We start from the raw sequence: 27222 nt of genomic DNA, 5'->3' as shown, positions 1-27222 counted from the left end.
GAACCAAAACGTGACACCACACTAACACCATGAGAACAACGCATTAACACGGGCAGCGAGTACCCATTGGGCACCATGGATCTGAAACTTAATTACTCATCAACGAGCTTGGCGCTCAGCCAGCTGAGCTATACACTTGCCCTATTTTGATTGGATTCCAGTGACGTATCTCTCCATGGACTGCTCCGTCGCACTTTTATTTCCCCCATCCTTCGCCTTCGGTGTTGCAATGGGTTCTGAGTCCGTTAATATCAAGAGGAAAGTTTCCACCATGGATAGACGGTTTCCAGCTCGGAAATTTGCCACGTGTGAGGCCTGTCTTAGTGTTTCTGGGGCACGGTGAAATTCTTGGAGCGCTTTACCAAGTCGTGTCCTGGATAAAACTTCTCGATCCTGCCATCTAGCAGAAAGAAGATCCATGGGAACAACCCGTTTTTTGGCATTCGACAACAGGTGGAGATAATACTTTTGCTCAACGGGGAATAAAAAACAAAAAAGAGACAGACAGAATGAGGCATCATACTCAACATTCTTCGGATTCATCATATAGAGTTCGCCAAGCACAGCGCAGATTTTGAGCGTTGCGTTCAGCAACTGAAAGAATACCGCTTTGTGAAAATCAGTCAGCTAGTGGTATGCAGTTACAGTGATGAAATGTTTTGTAGCACAATGACTAACCAATAATCAAATAAAGAAACAAGATAGAAAGATAGAAGCACAGTGGACTGAAAAATAAACAAAATAAAACCGAACAATAAGAACAGTTGCCATGCGACATTAGCTTTGATTATTTTCGACATCCCAATTGGACTGAACAATAAAATGAATTTCGGCAAGCCCTAACTACATCAACAGCTTGTATGCTATTGTGGCATTTTCCATTTTCACAAACACGCGGACACGCACATATATTTGTATATTTCTACTCCATCTCGTTCTCTTGTGAATTAACAAAATACATAATACCATATGGATCAATCCACTTATGCTGTTTGTCTGATATTTTATCAGTCCTGATCATCTTCTTGTCTGTTCGTCCGGCCGTCGTCTCTCTGTCTGCCAGTTTCCAGTCAGATTTATTTCCCAAAGCGACTTTGAATGACATAAAACAAATGCTAAGGAGACGTCAAACAATATGAAATAATTGTGTTACAATGAAATGTGCTTTTTGGTAGAAAATAAACTCAATGCAATTATCTGGGAATATTGTGATATGGAATGTTGTGGAATAAATATCTGATGATGTTCTTCCGTCCTGTAATCTATTACTGGTAATAAGAAAGAATAAACAAAATCTAAACTGTTCAGATTCCATGTTTCTTTGCTTGCTGTTGTTACTGTTGTTTTTTGTTTGTTTGTTTGTTGTTGTTGTTTTTTTTACTTCGCAGGTTGTAAAGCAAGAGGGACAAAGAAAGAGAGAGAAAACCACATAGGGGAAAACTTTGAGCAAAGAAGTTTCTTTTGTCTGTGCGAGGAGGAAGGTGGCAGAATGGTTAAGACGCTCAGCTGCCAATACAGAGAGTCCGTGAGGGTGTGGGTTCGAATCCCGCTCTCGCCCTTTCTCCTAAGTTTGACTGGAAAATCAAACTGAGCGTCTAGTCTTTCGGATGAGACGATAAACCGAGGTCCCGTGTGCAGCACGCACTTGGCGCACTGAAAAAGAACCCATGGCAACGAGAGTGTTGTCCTCTGGCGAAATTACGTAAAATGAAATCCACTTTCATAGGTACACAAATATGTAAGCATGCACTCAAGGCCTGACTAAGCGCGTTGGGTTATGCTGCTGGTCAGGCATCTGCTCAACAGATGTGGTGCAGCGTGTATGGATTTTTCCGAACGCAGTGACGCCTCCTTGAGAAAGTGAAACTGAAACTGTGCGCGCGCGCGCGCCTGTGTGTGTGTGTTGTTGTTTGTTCGTTTGTTTTGTGTGTTTGTTTGTTTTTTTGTTTTGTTTAGTTTTTTTGCTGTTTTTGCTCATTCGTTGAATTGTGTGTTTCTGCATGCATTTCTGTTCGTTGTAAATTGAAAGAAAACAATACAATTTTGCCGGCTTGAGACCTTGGAAAGAAGGGAAGAAAAAGATAGGAAAAAAAAAAGACAGACTGAAATAAAAATGACAGGAGCACATAAAAACCAAGAACAAAGAGAGTAAGGCAAGGAAAGATGGGAAGGATGGCAGAGAAGACAAAACTGGTACAACAGAAATAAGGTCGCTTCTTAGTTTGACAGTTCAGAACATTTCGGGCAGTAAAACAACCTTTCAAAGATAACGAAGGAATTTTGAGAATGTGCAGCTTCTCTCTGTCTGCCTGCTTGTCTATCCGTCTCCCCACTCTCCTCTGTGTGTGTGTGTGTGTGTGTGTGTGTGTGTGTGTGTACCACCGCATAGGCGTTAGCAGTCAGTTCAAGAGCCATCTACAGGAATTCATTTTAATGCCCAACTGATAATGCGAAAACTTAATTTGCTGTGGTGACCGTCATTTTCTTTTTTTCTTTTTTCTACAACACTGATATTTTGTGTCAGTTTACAGGAAATACAGCACCAACCATTCTTTGGCCGATATGAAATACATTAGGAAAGGTGGAATAATAATGATAATAATGGTAATAATAATAATGATAATACTGATGATGATGATAATAATAATAATCATAATAATCATTATATTATTAATATTATTGATGATAAGAAGAAGAAGGGCAACAACGAAGACGATGATGATGGTGATGATGATGATGAGGAGGAGGAGGAGGAGGAGGATGAAGACAATGAAGACGATGCCGATGACTATGATGATGATGATGACGATGATGATGATGATTAGTTAAAAAAAGAAGACAAAGAGATTAAGAAAAATATTCTCAACCTAGCCCAGAAAACTTATCAAAACAATTTATTAGCTTGAAATCATGCGGTAGGGGTATGTCTGTTTCTTTTCCCCCTGTCAGCACCATTCGAAAAAAAAAAACATCCCTCAAGATTCACCTCACCGAATCATTAATCCTGATCTCGTTCCAAAACCCAGTCCTGTTTTCCTGCTCACAACTCGCATCTCCGGCACTGTAGAACGGAGTGGTGGCAATCCCATTCACGTCAGACCGTCAGATAATGGAGGATGAAGATGATGGATCAGAGTGTAAACAGCGACTGGTGCTGAGATAGACTGGAGACAGCTGAAGACTTGTTTCCACTCTTCACCCATCACCCGCGGGCAAGTCAGCGCCTCTCAGTCGGTCCGTCGGCAGATCTTGAGGAGCTCGGTGGAAAGTAACTGTCCTGCCCTTTGAGGCGTCCAGTTCACATGAAAGCGAGGCGGCCCGTCATTTACTGTGGTTTCTGTCAGTCCGTGGATATAAGTCCCGAGCGAGGAAGCGTTTTTAATTGCATGTTTACGTAACCTTTTACCGTGAGTAACCAGTTCCCGGGAATCAAACTCCACAGAAAGAGACCCCCACCCCACTCCCTCAAGATCTGACCTCAGACTGCAATGTGAACAGTTTAAGCTTCCCCCCATTCTCTCTGACATTCATGGACATGTTTTTTTTTCAGGTCCTTGTCCTTACCAACAGAAAGGTGGATGCCAGCTTGAAAGTTTCAAGTTGGCGTCGATTCCACTCTGCCAAACTTTGACAAACAAAAATATGGGATTCAAACAAACATGCTGCAATAACAATGTCATCTACTGACAACAGGACAACTGGAGCCAATGAATTGAATGTGCCTTTGATAAAGGACAAGTTTTAAGACATGATTGAAAGACTGAAATGGTGTCCAGATATGTCTTTATGGGTTTTGAGAATCTCTCTCTCTCTCTCTCTCTCTCTCTCTCTCTCTCATGCCCATCCCTCTGTCGGATTTTCAAAGTTACCACACTAAGAATCGATCCTGTTTTTAGCGTTCCAGTTCCTCTGGACGGCCACAATAATAGCCAAGTGGTTAAAGCGTTGGACTTTCAATCTGAGGGTCCCGGGTTCGAATCTCGGTGATGGCGTGTAAGCCCACGATTTTTCGCAATCCCACGATTTCTCTCACTGTCGCGCCTGGTGGGTAAAGGGTGGAAATTTTTTCCGATCTCCCAGGTCAACATATGTGCAGACCTGCTCGTGTCTGAACCCCCTTCAAGTGTATACACACATAGAAGATCAAATACGCACGTTAAAGATCCCGTAATCCATGTATGCATTCGGTGGGTTATGAAAACAAGAAGATAGCCAGTATTCACACCTCCGAAAACGGAGTATAGTAGCCTACATGACGGGATAAATAAACAAAATGGTCATACACGTGAAATATTACATGTCAGTCTGAGTGTGTATGTGTGTGTGTGCCTGAAATCTGACTGAATGACACAGGAAACGAATGATGATAGCTTAATGGCAGCCGTCAGTCGGCTCTACCTAAGTAAGCAGCCTGTTGTGACCCCGTGTTTGTAAAGCGCTTTGAGCTTGGTCTCCGACCGATGATAGACGCTGTATAAATATCCATATCATTCATTCATTCACTCTTTTGGTGCTGTCTTCTCTTCCTGATCTGCTATAATTCCATGTGTTCTATTTCCGCCTTTCTTTCTTTCTTTATCTTTCTATTTTCCCAACTATCCTTCTTTTTTTTTTTCCTTTTAATAATAATAATAATAAAATGCAGGCTTATATAGCGCCGTACCCCCATCTCATCTCACCGTGCTTTGCAATAAGATATACAAATCTAAGACTAAGTGACATAAAAATATGTATAAAATATAAAATAGAAAGAAATGAAATAAAATAAATTAGAATAAAATAAATAAATAGACAAAGTCTCACATCACATTTGCTATAATACATATTTCAGACTACCTCACATCACGCTGTCTAAAATCTACTTACTTCAAACTAAGTGACATATCTATCTATCTATCTATCTATCTATCTATCTATATATACATATACATACATACATATGTATACATACACATATATACATACACACATAAATATATATAAGAATAACTTTATTATCTCCAACCAAAGAAATTTAGTCAGGTGCATTATCACAACACAGACAAGTAAACAACATGGCGACCATAACTGCAAAAGTCAACCACAGCTTTTACGAATATAACGAAGACACACACACACACACACACACACACACACACACACACACAGACACACACACACATATATATATATATATATATATGTGTGTGTGTGTGTGTGTGTGTGTGTGCACATACATATACATTATATACACATACATACATACATACACATATAATGTAAAATCATCACATGCAATATAGTCTCACACCACATAGGCCCAAAAACACAGCAAGATAAAAACATATCACATTTACCCAAGTCAAAAACATGCACCAGGAACCAGGCCTCACAGAAGCACACAAAAATCATCACAAATGCACGCAATCAACTCCAAGAGTATGTCCAGCGATCAATTCACAGCAAACATACAGATGGCAAAGCTCTACTTAGAAAGATACATATTGAAAAGATCTGTTTTTCGAGTTCTCTTGAATGCAGGTGCTGGGGTGTGACGAATGTGTGAGGGCAGTGAACTCCACTGTTTTGGTGCAACAAAAGAAAATTAACGTTCACCATAAGTTTTTGTGCGAATTCCTTGAATAGACAGTGTGCGCGTGTCATTTGAAGAACGGAGTTGTCTGGATGGTGAATAGACAAAATAGATCTGAAAGATGGACGGGACAAGAATCAGTGAAGAAATAGTGACAAAGGACTGAGAATTTATATTGTATTCGTGCTTGAATGGGGAGCCAGTGAAGGGAAGCGAGTAGAGGGGTGATGTGCTGACGTTTCCTAGCCTTGAGTGTGAGTCGTGCTGCAGAGTTCTGAACTTTTTGAAGTTTGTCAACATAGTGTTTGGGTCAGCTGGCAAGAAGAGCATTTCCATAATCTAATCTAGATAGGACAAAAGAACAAACCAATGTCTTTGTGGTTCCTGTGGTTAGATACTGGCGAATGGAGCTGATTTGTCGGAGTGCTACATATGCTGACCTACAAATATGGTTGATGTGTATGTCAAGTGTCATGTCACCTGAAAGCATGTACCCTGAATTGCGTGCGGATGATGAGTATGTCTGAGTTTCCTACGAGGATAGATGAAGGCTTAGGCAAGTCAGAAAATGAGCGCCTTGAGTGAATGAGACGTGCTTCTGTTTTATTGTCATTTAGTTTGAGTTTGTGATCTGTCGTCCATGATTTGACATCTGTGATACATGACTGTAAGGTCTGTATGGTTACACCTATTTTTGTAGGGTGACATTCTATAAAGCTGTTCTATAATGCTGTGTGTCGTCTGCAAAAGATTGGTTGGAAACAAAGTGACTTTGGATGAGTGTATGAAGAGGTTCTTTTTCAATTCCTGTTTTCAAACCAGCAAAATGGTATCATTTTCTTTGACATTTCAACGAACAGAATTGTATGCACGAATATTACATAACACCATCAAAGAAGAAAAACATCCTGCAGTAACAAAAGTTAAAATGGTCAACCTTCATTGTCCATAAATCTCATTCTTTTCTGGGCGCTTCACAATACGCCTATGAACAGTTTTGAAGTGGTCTTGCGGTTGACTAATCACCACCTCGAACCGAAATCCGCATTCTCTTAATACGTGGAGAGTTAAGTTCAAGAAAAGAAAAGTCTAACTGAATGCATTTTGAAGTTCCTGATGTTCTGGAAGATTCTGCTTAATTGTGTGTTGTTTCCAACCTGGAATACAGAAATTATGTCATTCATGCAGCCACGACTGTTTCTATCGCCACTGCAAAAGACATAAGGGTTAATGTCTATGGAACAACCGTCAGAAGTGCAAGTTCTAATATACAGTGAAAACTCCCTTTTCCCCATGAATTTGATATCTACGGTTCAAACTGATTGTACAAAACATAGATCCAATTTTCCCCCCAGAATATAATAGGTTCAGGCTTTAGCCTTGGAGAGTGTGAAGCGGAAGGGGTGGGGACGGAACACAATGCCTTTCTTAACCTTCGTTTGAAGATGAGGCGTTCATACGTGATAATGGTCACGTCAACGTGCTGTCAAGAGTCCTCCTCCACACAGGATGATAAATGGGGAACTGACGAAAACCACATCTAAAAGACAGCTCCCCCACCTTTTATGTGTACCTAGATGCATCACAGGCCAGGACCTCACAGAGAAACCAATCCCGGGGTTTATTTTCTGCCGAGCTCCTCAAGATTTGCCGACGGACCGACTGCGAGACGCTGACTCGCCTGCGGGTGATGGGTGAAGAGTGGAAACAAGTCTTCAGCTGTCTCCAGTCTATCTCAGCACCAGTCGCTGTTTACACTCTGATCCATCATCTTCATCCTCCATTATCTGACGGTCTGACGTGAATGGGATTGCCACCACTCCGTTCTACAGTGCCGGAGATGCGAGTTGTGAGCAGGAAAACAGGACTGGGTTTTGGAAGGGGATCAAGATAAATGATGCTCCCTTGTCGCTGGAAGCGCTGTGAGGTGAAGCTTGAGGGATATTTTCCATGGCTGTGTGGCGTTGACACAAGTGAAAAGAAAACATGGCGCACCACTGGCACGTGGTGCGCAGCTACTGATCTGTTTTGGGAGTTGTCTGAGCCTGCTGAAGCACCGAACTGTTTCGGTACTCTCCCTCTGTCTCAGACTATCTGCGTCTGTCGATTCTTCTTTCTTCTCTTCTTTCTGGTTTTCCTCAACGTCTGTCAGTCCGTCTTTCACAATTCCTCCCCATCTTCACCTCTATCATGTACGCACTTCCGAAACCTTTATGTTGGTTTGTTTTATGTTTCTTTTTTTTTCTTCTTTTTTTTTCTTGCTAGCTGCTATCAACAAAGGGAAAAATGAACGCTGAAGCTAATATAATACTTCAAAGCTTGTGATTATATCCCGTAAACCTGGATGGCTCACTGCTGTGTTCTTAAAGACTGAACAAAGTTGTGATATGTGAATTTCAGTTTGAAGCTTGTCCAAACAATCCTAGTTGTGTAATCAAGTCTGAAGCAAGTTTATGGGGGTGACTGATTTATTCTCTGCTCAATGAACATCTTCGGTTTACAGAATCCTATTCACACTCTAATCCCTCAAAAAGTGCAAGTATACCTGTGCATTTTCTGTCTGAGATATGAGTGTATGTGTGTGTGTGCGCGCGTGTGTACTTCTATGTAAGTATCTGTGTATTATCTGCCCCATGTCTGGGAGTGTATTCTGTACGTAGAAACTTAAAGATATCTGGGGCTTTTGGAAAGCGATCTATAAAAACAATACTTCATTTTTTAATGAAGTCGTCTGGGTATTTGTCATTACATGTAAATATACTGTAAACAATATGGCTCGGATTGCCGTAAATAAAACCGAATCAATAATTAATATTCTCAAAATAAGCCTGGTGTTGAAGGTTTCAATCTGTTCGAACTGTCGTTCGCTGGCGAACTGTCTTCAGTCTTTAATGATGACTGACTACATCCACAAATACTCCATTCCAACTGCTAAGATGGATACGAATAAAACCTAAACATGCGCTCTGCATTAAATGTGTTATAAGAAACCGCAGTTTACCTGCTTAAATGGTGAAGTGAAAACGATTCCATGCTGGGAAACCCACTCCTGATCAAAGATTGCATGCAAGGGTTGAAGCCCATGAATGCAGAAGAAAAAAAATGAACGGGTTTGGTGGAAATGATCGAACTGATCGAAGTTAAAGCAACTGGTGCGTAGTTTGATCTTCAGTGTGAAACTGGGACAGGGAAGTCTACACCAATGTTGATGAGCGGGAGATAGGAAAAAGTTCCTGTCTATCCGATCTGATGCCGCAAGGACTCGAATTTCATACCTTTCAAATGAATTCAAATGCTCCAATAAATTCAGTTCTGTTTTCTTTTCAAACGTATGATGGTCCATGGTATGTGGGTTGTGAAGCTTTCTGGGTCTCAGATCGGTTTTCTTGATATGCACGATTAACCTTTTTGTGATTATTCTACTAATTTTCTATTAATGTCGCCCTTGGCTTTTTCAAAATGAAATGTTTATTTTCGGACTATATGTTTCACATATAGTCTGGTTTGAATATACATTTCGTCGTTGGAATTTTCAAGGTGAAATGTTTCATTTGGTTCCACATTTTTCACAGATTCTGTTCGGTTTCAAATACATTTTAGCTGGTTTTATGTCGACGGGGAAGACATCATTCAGACCTATTGATTTTACCCTTATGAATGCTCAACTATTGTTTGTGTTGTCAGATAAACAACAAAACTGACAGCTGACCTTCGTTTCATCCTCTCTCTCTCTCTCTCTCACACACACACACACACACACACACAGAGCCATATACACGCCAACTAACCTATCTGCCCATCTCAACACATCCCTGTACCATCCCCCATACCCTACTTCCTCTCAACGCCCACCTCCCTCCTCCCTCTCTCAGCGCGTGCATCCTGGCTGCTGACTGGCCGTGTTGTCGGTCAGGGGAGTTCTCACCTCAGCTCTATGATCAACACACCGCACTAGTGTGGCGACAATAGGAAGACGGGTCGACGGTTGCCACGCATCAGATAGAGATCACAAACCCGCCGCCCTCTGTCGGCGAAAAGGAAAGCACCCGGGAACAAGAGGGTGTGGACCCTTGTCACAACCCCCCTTCCCGCAACCGGAGGCTAGGTAAACACTGCTACAAAGGCCCGGAACCCATCTGAGAGACGACCCGGAAATTGGATACATTTGGGGCCGTTGCGCTTGCGCGCCAGTCATCACGTGCGTCCGGCACAGGAGGCTGCGCAAACGAACGCGATCCTGAAAAGCCATTACCAGCAGCAAGTCTAGTGTTTTGAAATTAATGGAGCAACTAAAGGCATTAGTAACTTCACCAACTATGAACCAACGCAAAGTTAGATATCACACACACACACACACACACACACACACACACACAACTACAGCATTCATCGGTACAATGTAAAGGGTAGTGTGGTGATCACAATATGTGTTGTGTACGTGAGAGAGAGAGAGAGAGAGAGAGGGGGGAGACAGACAGACAGAATGGACGTAAGAACGAACGAATCATTTATTGAAAATCGGCCAGGGGCCACAATTCAAAACAGGGCAGGGGGGGGGGGGGGCAAAGGGGGACAAGGGAAGGGTGGCTGCGGGGGAGAGGGTGGTCAAATTGGGAAAAGGGACTCGGAATATACAAAGGTTTGATAAAACAAGATTATCATTATTATTACCCTAAAACCAAGTTAATAGATTACGAGAGAGAGGGAGAGAGAAAGGGGGAGAGAGAGTGTGTGTGAATGAAAGAGAGTGAGAGAGTGTGTGTGTGTTTAAGGGTGAGGGCGCATGCGTGTGTTCTATAGATCATATGTGTGTGATGCATGAGGACACACACACACACACACACACACATGTTGAGATGACACTGAAGGCTGTGCCAATGATCGGTGGTTTATACCACAATACATTTAAATTCTTCGTCACTTTATGTAACTTTCAACCAGCGGATGTGTTTCAATTCCGAAATCAACTATTGTTCAAAGCGTCGGTAGTTTTGGACACTTTGTTTCAGTGTAAACCACACTTTGGGGGGGCGGGGGGGTTGCGAAAGACCTCATGAATTTTGTGGCGCAGCAAAACCTTCGACTATTCATTCGAGGAACATGACCCCGTTCAACCTCCCCCCCCTACCCCTCCCCCCAAGGATCATCGCTTTTCAATGCTCAGCGTTCAGCTTTTCCCAAACGGCATCGACTTTTAAGGCTTGGCGTAGATGCAGACTTAAGCATGCTAAAGAATTTACATATGGTTTAGCACATCAACACACGAACTACCTCCACGAAGTACACTGTAAATCAGCTACTGATGCAAGCAGCTGACTCCTTGACGAATGCGAAAGAATGCGCATGTCGCGCGTTGGAATCTTTGACTCTCCGCCACGTCCGATTCACGTCCCAACTAGTCTGGCAGAGAAGAACTAAAACTTGTGAAGAAGTGCTTCCCTTTGGACGTTTATAGGATGCAGTGAAGAAATACTTCGTTTGAAAGTGAACAGACTGACAGTGGAAACTTTTCTGATCTAACAAAACGCTTCCTTCTTAACCGGACGCTACGTTTGTTACTGCAATGCTCTGGACTGTGCTTGTACCAATCATCTGGCTGGCCTTCATGTTTCCCCCACTTACGTTCTCTGATAAGAAAAATGAGAGGCAGACAGATTAAGAGATGGGAGGGAGGACAGTTTCCCAGAATGGACATGCCTGAAACTGAGCGGCGCTAGAGAGACGATGAACAGCGAAAGATGGAGAGAACTGGTTGTCAGGTCATCGAAGGTGCCCCCACGGTCGGAGACTACACGACAGAAGAAGAAGAATTGCAATGTGTAACTTTTGTCTGTGGCTAACCTTAACTCACTCAGTACGGCCAGTCCTCTCTTCTCCTCTGCACAGACCCATCGGATGTCCAGTGGGTGTCTGAATGACCCAACCTTTAGCTTCCGTCGTCAGAATTGTGGTATTCTTTGTCAACATTCACCTCTTCAGTATAAGAGCCTTCCGCTTGCAATATTTTGATGATGGTAATTGGGGTGAAACGCTGTTAACGTCGTCTCTTTCGCCGTTCGTATGGAGAGAGTTAAACTGCACAAATGGTTCTGAAATATAAGGGAAGAGGTCATGCACTTTGTTCCCTTCTTTTTTTCTTCTTCTTTTTTTAAATAAGAAAAAGCAGCATATATTCTTCTATGCAATATGTACTCTTCAAAAAAAAAATATCAAGAAGGAAAACGGGGAGGCATCCGTTAAAACAAATTCAATGACGATGGTTTCAGCATGGTGTCGCATGCCACATATCACAGATAGTTTCCATCGCATCCTCTGGCATGGAAATAGCGTGACCCCTCCAGTCCCCTCCAGCTCACGCTCACACCTCATCCAAAGCACAGTCACACAGGAAGAGAACCAGACTGAACTAATGACAAACCACAGGAGGAAACTCCCGTCAACATCAAGTCTTCATTCAGCAAACAAGTTCTACGCGGGAGTAGGTCAATAGCCAGCCTGTCTAACTTCGTTCTTCCTCTGTCATTTCTTGTCTTTGCTGCTGTGTGCACATGTCAAATGATCGGTATAAGGACAGGCCCGGCGCTTCCTTTTTTGAGGAAGTGTCTGGGTTTGTTCCAATGTACCTTTTATTTACCTGTGTGCTTGCTGAATCGGTAGCGTAAGCAGCACTGACTTGCAGTTGAGTACCTTGTGAATGGAGAGAGTTAGCACTCTTTATTATTTGTTAATCATTTCATCTTCTGGCCTCATTATTTGTTAATTTTCAATGACAATACCCTACGTCGCTCATATCAAATTCTCTATACACAGCCACACCCCTGTTCGTCTGCCACAGTTCCAGGGCCGGCAGTCTACAGGCAGCTTACGATGTCAGGTCGACAGGAAACCACAAACCAGAGAAGACCCTGCACTGCTATTGAGTCTCTTCAAGGGTGTTCAGCAGTGCTTGTTATCATTCGACAATCTACCGAAACCGAAAATTTTAGTGGGAGCTCGACACAAGGTCTGTGGATGTGGAGGGGAAGTCGAAACTGAGGTCACCATGACTGCAGGGCAGGAAAGACCGCAGAACTGTAACTTCTTCTATATTTGACGATGAATAATAACAATGACGACGATGCTGCCGTGCAGGTCCGTTATGTTTTGGGACTTTGTGCACCTCCTTTTTTTGTACAACCCGGAGTCAACTGCATACTCCGCTCTTAGAAGGCGAGTCCGATAAAACCCTACTACTGATGGAGTTTGTACCCACTCCTTCCAGTCGTCAGTCCGCGACGCTGACTACTTCGCCAGGGCGGCTCGTGCACCTTATTCCGCCTCTTTGTGTGCAAGTGCGTGTTTGTATTTAACGAAGAGAGAGAGAGGTCCTATCTATTTATACTCAAGCTTTTTCTTCACGTTGTCAAAGTTTTCCATTTCGTTATAAACACAAAGGTCCGGCCACACAAGGAGTCACCAACAGGTAGTCAGTTTGAACAGGTGTGTTATATTTTCATTAGACAATGGCTCGAGAAAGGGGGAAGATACTGGATGAGAAGAACACGAGCATGGCTTGGTCATCTGACTTCCATTACACCCTGCCTGTGTGACCCGCTGTTCATGAAAAAGATGAAACACATTCCGCCGCGCGAGAAGAAGTGCGAATTGAATGTGTGAAAACATACGAAATTAAAACAGAGAAAGAGACATCGACAAGAGAGGCATCCCTGAATGCGACCGTGGGCCCAGGCAAGAGGCCGCACCGTTGAAAGCCTTTTTCAGATCCACGCACAGGTAATGTGTTGAGTCAACATGGCGGCTCTCTTTGCGGGGACAAAAAGGGTATTGGGCTCAATCCCCCTCCTTACTTCTCTTCCCCGCATGCCCAGCCCTCCTCCCTCCCACTGTGTCTCACTTTGATCCCTTGAGTATCTGGGTTCGGCTGTGCTCCTGCCCCCTCACCTCCCTCCTCCAGAAAAAAAAACCCATTTCCATCACCATACGAACATGTGGAAAGACGGTTCGCCCAAGAAGATGGACTAAAACCAAGGTGGTGTAGTATAATATAGTCACTGAATGTAAGGCAGTGGCATAGAAACAAAAAAAAAAGGTTAAATGTCCGACAGCAAAGCACGACAGGCAGTGGATCTTATTCCAAGGAGCACACACTCACCACCACCTCAAAAAAAAAAAAAAAAAAAAAAAAGTCGTAAGATTTTTAACCCAGCTCACTATAAAGAGTGTGCAAACGCTTGTGAAACAATCTGAAAACAGAACTACACAAGTTTGAAAGTCTGTTACAATTCAGTAGCAGTACAGAATGACATCCAAACGTCTGACTGACCATCATCCTACAACCCAACGTTCCCATCGAAGCGCGAGTAAAAACATTATCTGACACCATTCCAGCACGGTTCCATAAAACCTTCCGTTAAAAACAGCAGCTCCTCCACAGTAGACAAACTGAAACCGTACGACTTGGTCCGGAGTCTGCTCAAACAACTGAAAATAATTGAAACGTTTCACTGTTGTGACGCGCAGTCCGAAATTCACACAGAGAAATTTATTGTGACAGAAGAGTAACACATTACAATGTAATACAACACAATACAAAACAAAACAATACAGTGCATTTCAGTCTAATATCATCTTACATGAACAAACTATGAATAAATAAACGAACAATACAATACAATACAATACAATGCAAAATCATAAAATCAGAAACCTGGAACGTTACCGAAATGATAAATCGGAAACCATTGTATCGTGAACAAGACAAAAACAGGAGACTGTCACTCGGGCCATGGCAGAGGCCCTGAATACAGACTGAACACCCCGCCGCTCCACTCCTCTGCTGGGGGAAAGGCGCCCCCCGTCCATGAGAGGGCCTCTTTCATATCCGGTGCAATGCAATAAGCCGGCGGGTCAGGCCTCTTTACATGCCTGACGGGGGCCCCAAACAAACCCCCACAACAAACGAATTAACAGCTCTCACTCACACCACAATGCTCAAACAGCCACTTTTTTGTCTGCCTGCTCGGGGGGAAAAATATCCCCCAAACCGGTGTAGCACGTTCACTGAAATGCACCCCTGTTCAATATTTTATCCGGGTGTTGTTGGCCAAAAAGGACACGCGGGAAACTGGACTGGTCTGTTGCCTTAGATTTTACTTGAGCCTAGTCCACTGCAAACCACTGGTCCTTTTTTTGTTCTTTTCTTTTTTCTTTTCTTTTTTTAAGTCATCAAAGCAATCAATTCAAATTCCACCAATGAACATAACCCAGAAAAAAAATTGTCAAATACAATCAGCACTTGTTGATGCAAATATTTTGTGTTTATAAGTTTCTGATGAGAAAATTATACCGTTAACAAAGCGCAACGTTAGTTGAGACAAGCAAAGATGATTGACGCATTAACCCTCAGCCCCTCGAAAAAGAAAGATATATATTCGAAACTATGACATTTTTAAGATTCTATATTATTCTACACAAGTTTGCGCTTTATACTTCATCCCTTCACTTCTGAATGTGCCTCGTTCTCTTTCACAATGTTCATTATTTTGACTTTGCATTGCATTCTAATGGTGAGCATGCATCCATTACAGTATTTTCTCATGATTACTAGATTCGCAATGACGACACTTTTAAAGAAATACGCTTCCCAAGTGTGCGCCCTTTGCTGCATTACTTTTAACGGAAATGTGACTCACGACTGTCCAAAATGTTTAACGAAGTACCACTACGATCACCGCTGAAGGTGTAGTTGAGATGCAGGGGACAAGGGGGGGGGGGGGGGGGGGTTGGAAAGCTGGGGAAGTCTCTGGGCTGACACTCTGTCCACTAGTTTACAATGGTCCCCGGTTATAATAATCCCCAACCCACTCCTCACACACACACATAAACACGCACATTGACTCAGTCGTTCTCTTCTTCACACGCTCACTTGTATCAAAATAATGAACTGCTGTCTGCAAAGTATTGTTAAAAAAATAATCATCATAAACAAAAGGCTCGGTCGATTTTAAAATCAAGTGTCTTTTGTGACGAAGATAATTTTACCTCATGGTATAAAATGTTCTGGTGGGTTATCTTGCCCCATTACACCGGGCGTTCTGTACTTTTTTTCTCTCTCTTTTCTTGATGACTACCAGCTTGTGGAAAGACCTCCCGGCCTTGCGTTGTGTGGAAGCAACTTTCAGTTCATATCACTGTTTTTGTGTATCTGGAGACTCTGTGTGTTTGTGTGTGTGTGTGTGTGTGTGTGTGTGTGTGTGTGGTGTGGTGTGGTGTGGTGTGTGTGTGTGTGTGTGTGTGTGTGTGTGTTACAGAGACAGGGGTGTGGGAGGGTAAGAGATACAATAACAAAATCACCCATCCATCCAACCGAGAGAGAGACAGAGACAGATAAAGACACTGAGAGAGACAGAGACAAAAACAAACCACACACACACACACACACACACACACAGAGCATAACATAACAAACAAACAAAAATCATCCAACTGCCCAGCCCCAAACCCACCCCACACCCCCGAGGAACCAACTCACTGATGTTGAGGATGTTGCCGAAGACGCTGGTGGTGTTGAAGGTGGAGCAGTTCCAGCGGCGGTCCTGAAACTGGTGCTGGCACTCCTCGATGCCCATGGAGGCGCCATCGCTCAGCACGTGAATCAGGGACTTGTCCAGCGCGCACAACTCGCGCTGCCGGGGATCGAGGTAGGTCAAGTCAGAGCAGGACATCAGCTGACGCTTGCGGCCCCCTCCTCCTCCTCCCCGCCTCCTGCCAGAAGGGCCCAGGTGGTTGTTGCTGGCGTCCGGACTGTGGTTCAGCTCGTCCACGATGGGTTGGTAGGAGCTGGCCACGCCCAGGTACCTGCGCACACGTTGGGTGGACATGTATATAATCTGCTGTAAAGTCTTCTTCTTCTTCGTTCGTGGGCGGCAACTCCCACGTTCACTCGTATGTATACGAGTGGGCTTTTACGTGTATTACTGTTTTTACTCCGCCATGTAGGCAGCCATACTCCGTTTTCGGAGTTGTGCATGCTGGGTATGTTCTTGTTTCTATAACCCACCGAACTCTGACATGGATTACAGGATCTTTAATGTGCGTATAATTCTTTTGTTCTGCTTCCGTATACAGACGAAGGGGGTTCAGGCACAAGCAGATCTGCACATATGTTGACCTAGGAGATCGGAAAAATCTCCACCCTTTACCCATCAGGCGCCGTTACCGAGATTCGAACCCGGGACCCTCAGATTGTAGTCCAATGCTTTAACCACTGGGCTATTGCGCCCGTCGCTTTAAAGTCTAATACTACCGACAACATTGCAGGATGGACGGGGAAAACCATTTTGCAGAGACCCAGGCTTTGACACACAGACCTGGTGAACCGTTCTTCTGTGCAACTCTTCACAGAGTTAATGGAGGAGGAGGAGGAAGAAGAAGAAGGAGGAGGAGGAGGAGGAGAATATCACCGCTGGTGAATAAACTTCAAATCAACATGGTCAGTACATGGGTGTCCTGCGTCGCGAGTGCACCTAAACAGTGATCTCTAAGTCAAAGACACTTACAACCACGGGAGTATCCAGTTATAGCCATTGCTTGGCCCATGAACAGCTAGCGGTGAGCTCATGTGGTGGTTTTCAGACAATATCATACCTGGGTACATGTTTCTGGCTGTCTTTTTCTCTGCTGTGTTTATACAAGAATCACATAACATGCTCTTTCCGTAAGACGACGACGACGACGACTACTTGGACACTGACGATGACAAAAATGACGAAGAAGATAACTATAACAGGGATGATGAATGTTCATTCTTCCTCTCCTCCTCACCTCACCCTTCCCTGTCCTCATCCTCTAGTCATCATTCTCATCATCATTTTTCTTCTTCGTGGCCGTGATGATGACGCTTGTGTCACTTCTGATGAATATCTGCTCCGCCCTCTCCCCTTTCTCTCACTGCGTTTATATCAGTATTACGCCTCCCCCCCTCCCCTCCACCCCCCCTCCTCTCTCTCTCCTGTCTGGGAAATGTTTGCTTCACAGAAACAAGTCTCCAGATCCCTTTTGCTTACCATTTTCCCTTGAAGTGAAATGTGTCATTTATCATCTCTTTTGATGCCCTCCTCTCGCTTTCTCATTCTGTCTGTATGTTTATCCGCCTAGCTGCCTACCTCTAGGTTTGTCTCACTGCCTGTCTGTACCTTACTGTGTGTGTGTGTGTGTGTGTGTGTGTGTGTGTGTGTGTGTGTGTGTGTGTGTGTGTGTTAGTACGCGCACGCGCGTGCGAGTGCACCGTAAATGTGAACGCGCAATTGCGCTCGTTTTAATGTGTTGATGTGTATGTTCTTGTATATAAAAACACACATTTCCAAAGATAAGGTAAATGTGACATAGTGCAAACAACTGTCATATTAGTTGCTTAAAATCCAGGGTTGTCAACTGTTCGGTGTTACATTCAGACGGGGTGTATTTCTTATCAAAATCTGCACGACATACCTCCCACTAAACGACTCCCTTTTAAATCGCCAATGTATATATTACTGTTGATTTGTCTCTCTGTATGAATAGGTGTGTGTGTGTGTGTGTGTGTGTGTGTGTGTGTGTGTGTGTGTGTGTGTGATTTCTAATGGAGAGAGAGAGTATGTGCATGTGTATGTGATATAAAGAGAGAGAGAGAGAGAGGGAGAGAGAAATTGAAACAGACAAGGATAGAAAAATAAAACAAAAAAAAGAAAATGTTAGTGTATTTGTGTGTGTGTGTGTGTGTGTGTGTGTGTGTGTGTGTGTGCGCGCGCGCGCGCGCGTGTGTGTGTGTGTGATTTCTAAGAGAGAGAGAGACTGTGCATGTGGATGTGTGAAAGAGGGAGAGAGAGATTGAAACAGCCAAGGATAGAAAAATAAAACAAAGAAAGAAAATGTTAGTGTGTGTGTGTGTGTGTGTGTGTGTGTGTGTGTGTGTGTGTGTGTGTGTGTGTGTGCGTGCGCGCGCGCGCCTGCGTGTGGATGTGTGTGAGGCAGAAAGACACACAGGGGAGTTGATAAGCCGCAAAATGACGTTTCTCCTCAATTCATGTGAGTGACAACGCACTAACTGTCGCTCTCCCCAACACCAGTTAGCCCTGAAGTTGCGCCAGCATCCCCTGTGAGCACGGAACAGCTCCACGCACGTGTTGAGCTCCGAGGAAAGATGGGGCGGAGATCCATTACCTGACCTGTCAGCAACACTCGCATATTACCCCCCACTTGCCCACCTTCCACCCTGCCCCACCCCCAAACCGCCTTCCGCGTCCCTGTCGTCAACACGGAATTCAAGGGTTATCGACACAGCAGGCAGCTTATCTGCACGATAGGCCGTTTATCCATACGATTGGCAAGTCATCTGCGAGGTAGCTGTCTTATCCGCACGTTAGGATACGGAGAGTGTGGAGGGGGTTGGGGGGGAGGGAGAAACGGGTCATATATTTATGAAGAATGGCTCGACTGTGAATTTGGGTACGCTTGTTTTAGAGCGGAATGTTTGGATTTTTTCCGGGAGGTTGGGGGTATGAAAAGGGGGGGAGAGGGCCCACGTAAATTCATTTCCAAATAGGACAGCACGTCTGGTGCACAGCTTAACCTATGGAATGTAAAACTAATAATTCTGATGGGAATATCGTTGGTGAATGATTGAGAGAGACATAGACAGATAGACAGGCAGACTGAGAAGACAGACAGAAAGACAGAGAAAGAAGGGGTTGGGTATGGAGGGTGCGTCCCTTCCTCAGATGGGTGATGATGTGGGGGTGTATGTCCCTGAAACTGAAGCACTTTTCTGACAGGGGAACTCTTTTATCTCCTGAAAGGAGATCTTCATGCCAGACACACAGCAACAGCAGACACATTTGCAAAGAGAAGAAAACGCGACGGGCATTATGCATTATCATGGTGACTTGATTGCTCTATGGGATGCAAAGTGAAATGCATTTTGACTGTTCAGGGGCAGATAGCATACGTTCATGTTCCATTTTGTTGAGTCTATTTCAGATTTCTAATCTCTCTCACTCTCATTAACGCGCACATTGGCTCGCACACACGCGCGAGCACTCTCGCCAACATGTCAAGAGTAAACACGAAATACAAAATGCTTTTTTTTTTTTTTTCACTGATGCGTTTGAGAAATAGGTATCAGCCGCTTTTGAAAATGTGAGGGTTAAATATTTTTTGTAAACAGTAATGATGTGGGAGTGAGGGTTTATTTTCAATCAGGAAGGCTGCTCGATATGAGTTAGAAGTTTGTGAGTGTGTATGATTTTGTTCACTTTGAAGCTTTGAAGCTTTGGACATTGTTGGCTCATTTTGTATCAGTTCCTTCGCTTATGAGTTGGAGAGATCCACGAATTTGAGAGTTCGACCCGAATGCTTTATCAGCAATAGTTTTGCCCACTGGTGTGCTGACGTGCATTACTGCTTGTTACAGCAGATTTCTCTGTTTGAACTTCAGAGTGCTCTCCACAGGGAAAGCACTTCACCACTACGCAACAACACAGCACCACATCTTTGTTTGTCTGCATGAGTATTGGTCCTTTTAAAGTGGATTTTTCAACAGAATGTTTCCCAGGGACGATCCTTTAATTGTCGTTGGTACTTTAACTAGCGCTGAGTGCATACTGCAAACGGGACCTCGGTATAGCGTCTCATCCGATATACTAGCATCCACGTCACCTTAAAGACGGGAAGCAAAAATCCCGGTCTGTGAGGATTCGAACCCAAGGACTTCACTTCCAAGCCGGGTGTACAACCACTAGGCCACCGCTCTAGCTAACTGTCATGATTTTGTCCATATTTTGAAAACTGTGTGAAAGAAAGAAAGAAAAGACAGGGAAAACAGGGGAAGGAAAGAGAAAGAGAGAAAAAAATAAAGACAGAAACATTGATAACGTTTTGCTTTATTCGCCAAGGGACATATTGAAATGCCACGAGAAAATCATTTGACACGGCGCAAGACAATGTGTGGCAGGAAACATGATACACACTATCTGATAGATCACACACACACACACACACACACACACTTACGCATATTTGTATTTAAACAGATATATACAATGGATATATATAGAGAGAGATAGATAGGTACAGAGAGAGAGGGAGTACAGGCATACAAAAATGTGAATAAGCTTGTGAACAATCATTAAATCAATCAGAGAAATAAAAAAAAAAAGGGTGAAGAAGAAATTGAAGACAAAGAAGTCGTAAAAGAAAGGGCGAACAAGGACAAGAAGAAAAATCGGAGAACGCCACCGAGAACTCAGCTTATCTATGGCAGTTCATAACTGCCAAAACCAGACCTTAGCCGCTAACTGAAAAAAGACATTCACTGACCCTTCTTTTGGGAACAGGTGGCTAATCCCCCCTGCGGAAGTCGTGACAAACTCCCAGCCCCTTTCTTCCAAACAGGATTCCACCAAAGCCGAATCCCATTACAATATGAAACAAACTGCGTTATTCGTGGCTAATATTAGCTGATGACCTATAGTTTTAATCGATTTCTCCAACACGAAAAGGAGGAATTCAAGAAAGGTGTGTGAAACGAATTAAACGAGTTTTCTCTTCTGTTTTTCCCTCTTCCTCCTCTCTCTCTCTCTCTCTCTCTCTTTCTCTCATAAACACAGATACAGACAGACAGACAAGCAAGTAGTCACAGATAACGAAAGGGAAGGCAAGTGGACAGCGGTATGTTTTGTTTGGGTTTCTTTTGTTTATTTGTTTGTTTGGTTTTTGTTTGTTTGTTTGTTGCTGTTTTCACTTTGGACAGATCGAACAAAGAGAATCAAAATGAAGGAGGGGAAAAGCACACGTGTACACACACACACACACACACACACACACACAGAGAGAGAGAGAGAGAGAGAGAGAGAGAGGCAAAAAAACCCAAACCGTTATCACCTCAACACTTATCGATCACAAAGATCATTCTTTAATTAAGAAACATCTACGAAAACATATCAGCTGGTTGCACAAGATATCTGACAATAACTGACTTTAAACCCTTGAAAGACAGCTTTTTTTCTTTTTTTTTAAATTGATATAGCGAATTATTTTACCCGAGATGACTCGTATTTCGTCACCCGTGGACGTTTCATATGTCTCGGCGATGGCAGTGAACCAAACCTCATGGTATATGATGGAAACATCTTTGCACAGTGATTTTATTATGTCATATGAGTTGTCTGTCTACACTTGTTGTCCTCCCAAAAGCATTAAAGGGTTCTGACATGTTTAAGGTAACGGAGTATGATGTTAATGTTCTCACAGAATGACACATTATGTGTGTATCTATATTTGTGCGTGTTTGTTTTCGACAAACACTTTCCTGGTAGATATTAATTTATCGAGCATGCATTTTATTGGCAGCAGCAACTTGATGTATAATTTATTGTGTTAAAAGAGGATAATAAAACATGGTTTTTGTATATTTATTGCTCACATGCCTTAAAAGAGGATAATATAATGTATGGTTTTCTGTATCTTTTATCACCCACTTATTCCTGTTCACAGAGTCAGGAATTTCACACCTGGCCTTCCCTCATCTCCACCCCCCCGCCCCCCCCCCCCCCCCCCCCTCACCCCGCCCCCCAACCTCTTCAACAATTTTTATTTCTCAACTTGAGAGGCGAGAATGTGGGGCCATGGCCACCCAACAAACCCACCCGCCTCCACACCCCACCCGAGGCCCCCACCTCTCCAGAGCTCAGTCCAAGAAAAAGTCTGCCCCCCCCCCCCCCCCCCATTCTTTCTGTCCCCCTGTCCCGTTTTAAACACCACTAGCACGAGAGAGCTACAGTTTCCCTGACAGCCGTCACCCACTCTCCTCCCAGCCGGCCTGTACTTTCCTCCCTCTCTCGGGTGTGTGTTAACTGGGCGAAATAGTACGGTGGGGGGGACAGGCCGGGACTTGACAGAGAAGTGAAAATGACGGCAGCGCTCTCCCCAGCACCCACTGATGGCGGTTCATGGGATTTGCCCTGTCCTTTATGACCGGGCGCGGCCCTTGTGATGTTGGCAAGATGGCCGACATTATAGGGGCGGAGGGAGGATGGAGCGGGGGGCGTGGGGGAGGGGGGGCGGCAGAGTTGGGGAGTGGGGCTGGGGGCGTGCAAAAAGGGGTTGGAGTTGGGGGCAGGGGGTGGGGGAGCGGAGTGCTGGAGGGTGATTGGATGAGGTGCCGTCTGTGGAAAAGGAGGGGCGTGTCTGGTACCCTTGAAACAGTTTGTGTAGGGGGTGGGGGGTGGGGGGTGGGGTGGGGTGGGGTGTTTGTGGGTGACAATAAGAGAGAGGGGGAAGAAGAAACCAGCTTGACAGTCTGTAAGAAACACACACACACACACACACACACACACACACACACACACACGCACAAACACACAAACACACGCACATGCGCGCAGATAAGCAAAGATATAGAGAGATGTATAAAATTAAGATATATTCCATTTTTAATGCGAAGCGCATGTCAAGATTAAATGGGGGAAAAGGCGGATAAACGGATTTCTTAAGGGTTGGAGGAGGGGGAGGGGGCATACATGTGATCAGACTGAAAGGCATGAACCAACAGACAATGGAATAATGTGGCTAACGAACAAGAAAACAATAAACCAGAGAAACTTCCAGAAAGCGGAAATACTTAAACTGCAAACATGCAATGTCTTCTGATGAGGAGGAGAACTTTTTCCCCTTGCTCCATCGCAGAAAATGTCACCAGCAATTGACGTGTCTGTTGTTTTTTGTTTTGTTTTGTTTTTCGTTTAAAAAAAAAGGGGGGGGGTAAAGAATATGAGAAAATAAGATGCTTCTATAACACGTCTGTTCTACACAGGCCTTCAATTCATCGTCCACTTCCCCACAATTTCTCATTTTCTTCCTTTATCCCCATCATACGGGAACAAGTAAACATCCTCCCATCATACGGGAACAAGTAAACAATGATATCCGGGACAGACGAGACATCGGAGATGAAAAGGAGTAAACAAGGAACAGTGATAAATAAAGACACTTTTGACTGGAGCACGGACTTTTATTTGAGTCAAACACACGCAGGTAAAATGGTCTTTAGGGGGCATGAACGGAAGTTGGGAAGGGGCGGGGAACTGAATGAACAGACGCGAATCAGAAGGTGCAGAACAAGGAACCCATTGACTGTATCCATCCATCTCTCTCTCTCTCTCTCTCTCTCTCTCTCTCATTCTCTCTCTGAGTGTGGGCATGCCCCTCAGAGACAGTGACACAGACTGGCAGTCAGACGGACAGACCGACAGAGGCAATAAGACAGACAGAGAGCACCAAACAAGATGAATCACCCCATTAACATCTGCAAACAAATCAAGGACACTACGGAGACCTCACACCGTTTGATAACGACACATAAGACTCCAGTTTCCCCCCAAACAAAAAAACAACAATAAAAAAAGTCCTCTACTGATCAGCGGAGCACGAAGGTGACAACACAACACGTAAAACTCGACACTCTCCCAAAACCGAGACTCTCCCCAAAAAACTTGCCACCTACTCTTCTTAGTTAAAGCCTGTCACACACAACGCGACGGAACGGTGAGATTTTCGAGCTCAAGCGTTCGCTGCAATGTTACGATTTACTTCTTGGAAAAATTGTTGAATCGCAGCTGACGCTTTGCCTACAAACCACCTCTCCGACGGACAGTCTTTTCTGTCACAAGCCTCGAGTTTAATTTTCAGATGCTGTAAAAAAAAAACCAAAAAAAACCATAAAAAATAAAAAAAGTCCTTCACTGTTCTTCTTCAACCTAAATTTCCACAGTGGGTCTACTTTAACATGACACACGTACTGCCAAAAAGAACTGAAGGGACAAGACACTGGGGAATAAATCCTCTCCTTGATCTCTCTCCTCTGCTACCCCACTTGTATTCCTTTAACGAATACACGGGTAAAAAGACCAGCAAATACATTTCTCTTTAATCTCTTTCTCTTTCTTCTCTTTCTTTTCCTTCTACCCCTCTTCCTCTGCCTCCCATACAGACGCTGAACACAAACAAGAATAAAATGGCGAGGAGAACCAGAGGGGCCGAAATCCGAAGAAAGACAAGACCGCATAACAGTGACAAAGGAAACTTTATTGGGAACATATGGGGTTTTATGTGGCCCAAACACACAAAGATAAATGGGGCTTGGGGGACATCACAAGGAGCGAGGGCGGGAGGGGACGAATAAGAATGACGCCGAGGAGAAAGGGCAGGACAAGGAGTCCATTCTCTACAGCCTTCGATGTGTGTGTGTGTGTGTGTGTGTGTGTGTCGTGGGCGGTGGAAAGAGAAGGGGGGGGGGAAGAGAAGAGTAATCAGAGATGGGGTTTTAATCTTATGTTCCTCCTCTCTGCAACAAGGGATTGGGGGTGGGGGGGGGGGGAGATACACATACTCAAATTCACAAACACACACATGTATACAAAAGCGCGCCCGCATGTGGGCACAGAGAGAGAGAGAGAGAGAGAGAGAGAGAGAGAGAGAGAGAGAGTGGAGGAGGAAGGGAGGAAGAGGGGGGTATGGATAAAGAAATATACACAGAGATACACACCACAGACAGAGAGACAGAGACAGACAGAGTGTGACTCAAGATGAATCACCTCCTTCACATTTCCAAACAAATCAAGAACACCGTGGTGACCTCACTCGGATGGGACACAATACGTAACACAGGTACACTTCTTTCAGTTTCTCAGAGTGAAAAAAACAAACACAGTTCTATTCAGCGCTGCACAAAGCTCACTTCATAGCGACACGTAAACTCCACAGCCTCAACACTATCACTTAAGGGCTGTTATGACGCATCGATGCGGTGACATTTTCGAGCGGGGCGTCAGAGCGGGGCGTTAGTGCCTGCTTGGCGGGCAACGCGTTATGCTGAAAACAAAACAACAAAACAAAACAAAAACAAACCACGTTCTGTCACGCCTAGTCTGTCTCAAGCAAGCAAACTGTGGAAGAAGTAGCTGTCAATTCCTCTCCCCTTTCTTCCTACACTTCGTCTTCTCTTCCCTCTACCTCTCTTCCTTTTTTGCTTCTCCTACGCCTCTTCCCCATCCACCTCCATCTTACTCCTCCATCACACAGACAGATACAGGACACACAAATACAAACGAAGCCGCGAGGCAACAGTCTGGAGGAAAAGCGGAAGGCTAACGTGGTAACGAAACTTGTCTCGGGACACAAGACTTCTGTTTGAGCCAAACACAGATACAGATAAACGGGCTTTTGGGACACCGAAAGGAAAATGGGGGAAGGAGTGTGGGGGGAAGGAGGAGGGGGGGGGATTGGGAGGAGAAAAGGAAGGGGTGGATGAGGTGGAGACAAGAGCCGAAGGCAATAGCACCGGGCAAGGGATATTACAGTACACAGTGTGCGAGGGAAACAGCAGGGACTTTTTCTTTTTTCTGATCTGAGGAGTTGAATTGTCGACTGACTCTCTGTCTCCCTGTCTGTCTACGGGGGAGGCGGAGACAGAGCCGAAGGGAATAGGACTGGGCAAGGGATATTACAGTGCACAGTGTGCGAGGGAAACAGCAGGGACTTCGTCTCTTTTTCCTTCTTTTTTTTCTCATGATCTGAGGAGTAGAACTGTCAACTGACTCCCTCTCTCTCTCTCTCTCTACGGGGGAGGCGGAGACAGAGCTGAAGGCAATAGGACTGGGTAAGGGATATTACAGTGCACAGTGTGCGAGGGAAACAACAGGGATTTTTTCTCTTTTTTTTCTGATGTGAGGAGTAGAACTGTCGGCTCTCTCTCTCTCTCTCTCTCTCTCTCTCGTTCGCGCTCACGCACATGCACACACAAACTTCTCTTCGTGAGGAAGGAAGAAAAATTGAAGAGAAATGAGAAAAAAAGGATAGAAAAAGAGAAAGCGAGAGATAATTGGAGGGGAAAAACATAGAAAGGTCACACGCACACCGCAGACAAAGAGAAAGGGGGAGTGTGAGAAGAGTGAGGAGTGGGGGGCGAGAAGAAAAGGCGAGGTTGTACGGAGTAAAGAAACAAACAAAAAAACAACAACAAAAAACAAACACAAAATAAAAAGAGAGAATGAGAAAAGAAAAGAGAAACAGAGCACACACACACACACACACACACACACACACACACACACACACACACACACACACACACACACAGGCGCGCGCACAGAGAGAGAAAGAGCACAGAAACAGGAAATCGGACTGACTCAGAGAGACAGACAGAGACATGGACTCTCGGAAAGTCTATCAAATAAGATTAATCACCTCCTTCATCTCCCTTGAAGAACTGCAGGACAGTCCGGGCGCTTCACACCTTCACGCACAATGTGGGCAGGGTGTAAAAAAGCTGTACAAGCTTCTTTTTTTTCCCTCAATAAATATCACTTTGACTTGACTTGACACTTACGTAGACACCAGCTTAAAAAAGAAAAAGAAAAAAAAGAGTGCACCACAAAAATCGACACTCTGTTATACTTTTCCACCCACTTCAAATGAAGCGTCGAAGCGGCGGTTTACATAGCGGGGCATCGGCTGGTAGAGAAATCATCGTCGACTACAACTACTAATGATGATGGTGATGGTGATAGCGATAGTGATAAGAAGAAGTAGAAGAACTGAGAAGAAGACTGTATGCA

The 27222-nt window shown here is 44.2% G+C and overlaps 1 protein-coding gene across 1 annotated transcript in view; it reads right to left on the bottom strand.

Annotated features, from left to right (window-relative positions):
• LOC143297147 (protein Wnt-4-like) overlaps positions 1–27222 on the bottom strand; it is a 108219-nt gene that overhangs the window by 8868 nt on the left and 72129 nt on the right. Inside the window, exon 2 of the mRNA XM_076609326.1 lies at positions 16104–16429. Coding sequence (XP_076465441.1) covers positions 16104–16429 — 326 coding nt within the window. The remainder of the gene's footprint in view (positions 1–16103; positions 16430–27222) is intronic.

This window comes from Babylonia areolata, chromosome 22 (assembly GCF_041734735.1).
Source record: "Babylonia areolata isolate BAREFJ2019XMU chromosome 22, ASM4173473v1, whole genome shotgun sequence".
NCBI lineage: Eukaryota > Metazoa > Mollusca > Gastropoda > Neogastropoda > Buccinidae > Babylonia > Babylonia areolata.
Note: the sequence above shows the minus strand (reverse complement) of the source record. Positions and strands in the feature narration are given on the sequence as shown.